The sequence below is a fragment of the Eurypyga helias genome, unplaced genomic scaffold, assembly GCF_000690775.1.
Source record: "Eurypyga helias isolate BGI_N326 unplaced genomic scaffold, ASM69077v1 scaffold2708, whole genome shotgun sequence".
Taxonomy (NCBI): Eukaryota; Metazoa; Chordata; class Aves; order Eurypygiformes; family Eurypygidae; genus Eurypyga; species Eurypyga helias.
The window spans coordinates 353-4,642 of NW_010267477.1; the positions used below are offsets into that span (position 1 = coordinate 353).

Sequence of the window (4,290 nt, forward strand, 5' to 3'; positions counted from 1 at the left end):
TTGGATGTGTTGGTTGTGCTGGCATCTGGAAGCACCACAGATACATCACGATGGGTTGGGGACACACACGGTGCCAGCGGCAGCTCCTGGGGCTGGGGTGAAAGGACCCCCTACTCCAGGAGGGGCTTGTCCATCCCAGAGCAGCATCACCAAGGCAGCAAGGTGGATGGATCCCCCTGACCCCCTCCCCAGGACACCCTGTGTTGCAGGAGGGGGGCACACCTGAGCACACCACGCTGGCATCTTCTCTGTGATTGCAGTTATTCTGTCCCCAGGGATGTGCTCGGCACTGGGTGAGAGCTTCCTCGTTCCCGGCGCAGGTCACGACACCCAGCCAGATGCGTCCCGTCCCCTGCCCAAAATGAGCCTGGCCAGGGGCTGCCTCCGCTCTGCCACAGCCCAGCTGCTTGCAGACTACTGCCGCGTTGTTCAGGCCCCAACTGTCATCGCAAACCGTCCCCCACTGCCCATCATGGAACACCTCCACCCTCCCGGCGCAACGGTGGGGCCCGTCCACCAGCCGCACGTTGGCTGAGCTGGAGTTGCCTGTTTTTGTGTAGAGGAAAAGAGTGGGGAAGATGGGTGGAGTGGACCCCACATCCCTGGATCACCCTCTGTCTGCGTCCCTGGACCAGCCGCTGCCTGCATTCCTGGATCCCCCACTGCCTGCATCCCTGGACTACCCCCTGCCTGCATCCCTGGATGACCCCCTGCCTGCATTCCTGGACCATCCCCTGCCTGCAACATCCCATGTGTCCCCAGGGAGGAGCAGGGCAAGGGCCAATGTTCAGGCACTGGTAGCATTGTTTAAATTGCAAAAGGGGAGATTTTGATTGGACGTGAGGAAGGAATTCTTCCCAGAGAGGGTGGGGAGGCACTGGAACAGGTTGCCCAGAGAAGCTGTGGATGCCCCATCCCTGGAAGTGTCCAAGGCCAGGCTGGATGAGGCTTGGATCAACCTGGTCTAGTGGAAGGTGTCCCTGCCCATGGCAGGGGAGTTGGAAGTAGATGGTCTTTAAGGTCCCTTCCAACCCAAACCATTCCGTGAGTCTATGATTACCTCAACCCAGGTGCGGGAACTTGCTCTTGGCCTTGAGGTCCAGGAGATACACATGGGGAGATCTGCAAGAAGCCCCTGCACCAACCCTGCACACCGCATCTCTGAAGGGGGCCAGCTGCCTGCCCCTGGGTCCCAGCAGGACCTCTGCCCCCCAGCCCTGTCCCGGCTCTCACCTGCGCACACCACACTGGCATCTTCCCCATGGTGGCAGTTGTGGACCCCCCACGTCTTGGCTTTGCACTCAGTGAAGTCGGTTTCCTGCCCGGTGCAGCTCACGTCGTCCAGCCAAATGGGGCCAGCCCCCCATGGGCCCAGCCCCCCCCCCAAGGTGGGGTGAGCCGGGAGCCGAGAGGGCCACTCCGCAGCCCAGCTGCCGGCAGACCACTTGGGCATCACTCAGTCCCCAGTTGTCATCGCACACCGTCCCCCACTCGTTGTTGTAAAACACTTCGACCCTCCCGATGCACTCGCTTAAACCACCCATGAGGCGAAGCCTGGGGATGCTGGCAATCCCTGAGCCTGAAAAATACGCAAAACAGGGCATTATTAGGGGCGTGCTTATGCACCCTAACACCTGCCAGGTTGGAGAAGGCAAGACATTGAGTGGTCACTCAGGGTGGCTGTCATGGTTTAACCTCGGCTGGCAGTGAAGGACCACGCAGCTGCTTGCTCACCTCCCCCCTGCTTCTCTGGTAGAAGAGGAGAATCGGGGGAGAAGATGAGGAAGCTTGTGGATTGAGATAAGAACTACTTAATAATTGAAGATAAATTATTATAGTGATGCTAATAATATTAACAATACTACTACTACTAAGTAATTAAAATAATAGAAAATAAACCGTGTGATACAATTGCTCACCATCCACCAACCGATACACAGCCAGGTCCTGAGTAGCCAGAGGCAGAGCAAGAGAGCCCGAGAAACAGAGAATGAGCGAGCCCCACGAACAACAGCACAACAGGGAAAGCCAACCGACCAACCACTTCACTAACGAACGGGCAAGCTAACAAGTTAACAAGGAAGCACCCCGGTTCAGAGCTCGGGGTAGGAGAAAGGGCATATGCTTCCACCTGTGGGACACCACACTGGGAAGAAGGGATGCAAAAGGATCCTTCACAGTGCTTCTCCGTGCTTTCCCTCCCCCTTGCTTGGAAGCTGCATCACCTAGCTTCACCTGGATCTACCCTCATTTTGCCCTAAAGGAAATGGCAAAGAGTCTTTTTCCTGGTTGTCGCTGTCCTGAGCTGCTTCTGCCTGCCACAACCGTGGAGGTTGACCTTCTAAGGCCAAGTCTAGACTGGTAGCAGCTAGGTCAGAAGTGTCGTCTTGCAGGAGAGCAGCCAGTTCCAGCACCTCTTTCCGCATTTATCTGCATCCTGGCATTTTATGGTGCCGGCAGCGCCTGTTCTCCAGCTGCGGAGGGCACAGTCCCATCTGCAGCCACCCGAGCAGCACCCATGCAACTTTCAGCTACTGCTCCCAAAGGGTGCAGGTGCTTTGCCCCGTTAAAACATCTTGGGAGACCTGCAGTGGTACCAGAAGCTGAGGCACATCATAAGCCATGCTGCTTTTTTACCAGGGTGAAGTATTTTTCATGTCTCTGAACACTATTTTAGTGCCGTTTGTACCAATCTGGGCCATTTGATCTCAAAGGGGCTGTGGTAGGATGGGGCTTGGTCTGTCTTACAGGGAAAACACACAGCGAGGATTACCTGAGCACACAACGCTGGCATCTTCCACATGGTTACACGTGTGGTGTCCCCAGGGCTTGACGAGGCATTCAGCGAGGGTGGCTTCTGTCCCAAGGCACTTCACCCCATCTAGCCAGATGGGGCCAGTTCCTTGCCCAAACACAGATAAACCTGGGGCCGACATGGCCGCCCCACAGCCCAGCTGCCGGCAGACCACCGTTGCGTCGCTCAGGTCCCAGCCGTCGTCACAGACCGTACCCCACTGCTGGTTGTGAAAGACCTCCACCCTCCCGGCGCAGTGGTGCGGGCCGTTCACCAGTCGCAGGGCTTCCGAGCTCCCTGGTTCCAAGTCTACAAACAGAATTGGAGGACAATGAATCCTGGCCAGAAATTCCCACCTGTCCAGTGGCTGGCAATGTCGTGGACCTCCCCTCGCAAGGGGTTTTGCAAGGTCTTCACCAGCACGTAGGGTTTCTGCACCCTGGTTGTGAGGGGGTGAACACCTTTTGGGACCATGCCCAGTAGATTGTGAACCTGGCCAAGTTGCCAAGGAGCTCCCATGATCCCAATATCCTCATGGGATCAAGGAGGCACCAAGTGCATCATGCACCTGAGCTTGGTGAAGAGAAGGGACTCCCTGAGGACTAGAAGCTGTGCAGTAGCTTGGATCAACCCCCACCCTCCGATCCCCTAAGTGCAGCTACAACCTTGCCAGGACTCTCTGCATGTGATAGAAAGACTATGTCTTCCAGGATTGGGATTTCTGGGTATTCCAAGCTTGGGATTTCCAAGCACTTTGTCTGAGGGAAGCCAAGGACTGGTAGACCTAATGGAAAACACTTTGTGCTTCCCGGTGGGATGACAGGAACAAGGAGTAGCAGGGCCAGGACAAGGAGGGGCTGGAGGGGTGAATTTGGTCAGATCTGCATGGCCTCCCACAAGGAAAGACCGATCCCTGACTCACCGCCACTGACCTGCAGCTGCAGAGCACGAGACGCTTGCATGACCCCTCGACTTGCAGCTCTTGGCACCCCAGAACTTGACCTTGCACTCGAGAAGGGCCCCCTCCGTCCCGACACACTCCACAGCATCCACCCAGATCAGGCCGTCTCCCGTCCCAAAATGGGTTGACCCCGTAGCCGAGCGCGCCACCCCGCAGCCCAGCTGCCGGCACACGACTTGGGCTTCGGCCAGGTCCCAGCCATCTGTGCAGATGCCCCCCCAGCGCTGATCATGGAACACTTCAACTCTCCCGGAGCATGGATCTGAACCGTTCGCCAGGCGGAGGCTTCTGAGGTCGGCAATGCCGGATCCTACGACACCAGGAAGCGTACGCATATTAAGGAGATACTTTCTGCCTTGCGAAGCCTCTGGCTGCCATCAATGGGTTTACACCAGAGGTTGAACAGCCCTCGGGGTCAGGGATGCTCTTGTGATGACAGATGATGTGTGATGTGAACTGGCCAAAGCGCTGCCCAAGGCTTGACCACACTATAGTCATGGAATCACAGAACAGTTTGGGTTGTGAAGGACCTTAA

The 4,290-nt window shown here is 56.8% G+C and overlaps 1 protein-coding gene across 1 annotated transcript in view; it reads right to left on the minus strand.

The window, feature by feature from the left end:
• Nucleotides 1-222: 222 nt before the first annotated feature.
• The window catches only part of LOC104513924 (deleted in malignant brain tumors 1 protein-like), a gene marked incomplete at its 3' end in the record, with an annotated part of 21,953 nt that continues 17,885 nt past the window's right edge, over nt 223-4,290 (minus strand). Inside the window, 6 exon segments of the mRNA XM_010157432.1 lie at nt 223-546; nt 1,234-1,363; nt 1,365-1,554; nt 2,758-3,103; nt 3,151-3,233; nt 3,717-4,043. Of these exon segments, the coding sequence (XP_010155734.1) occupies nt 223-546; nt 1,234-1,363; nt 1,365-1,554; nt 2,758-3,103; nt 3,151-3,233; nt 3,717-4,043 (1,400 nt within the window).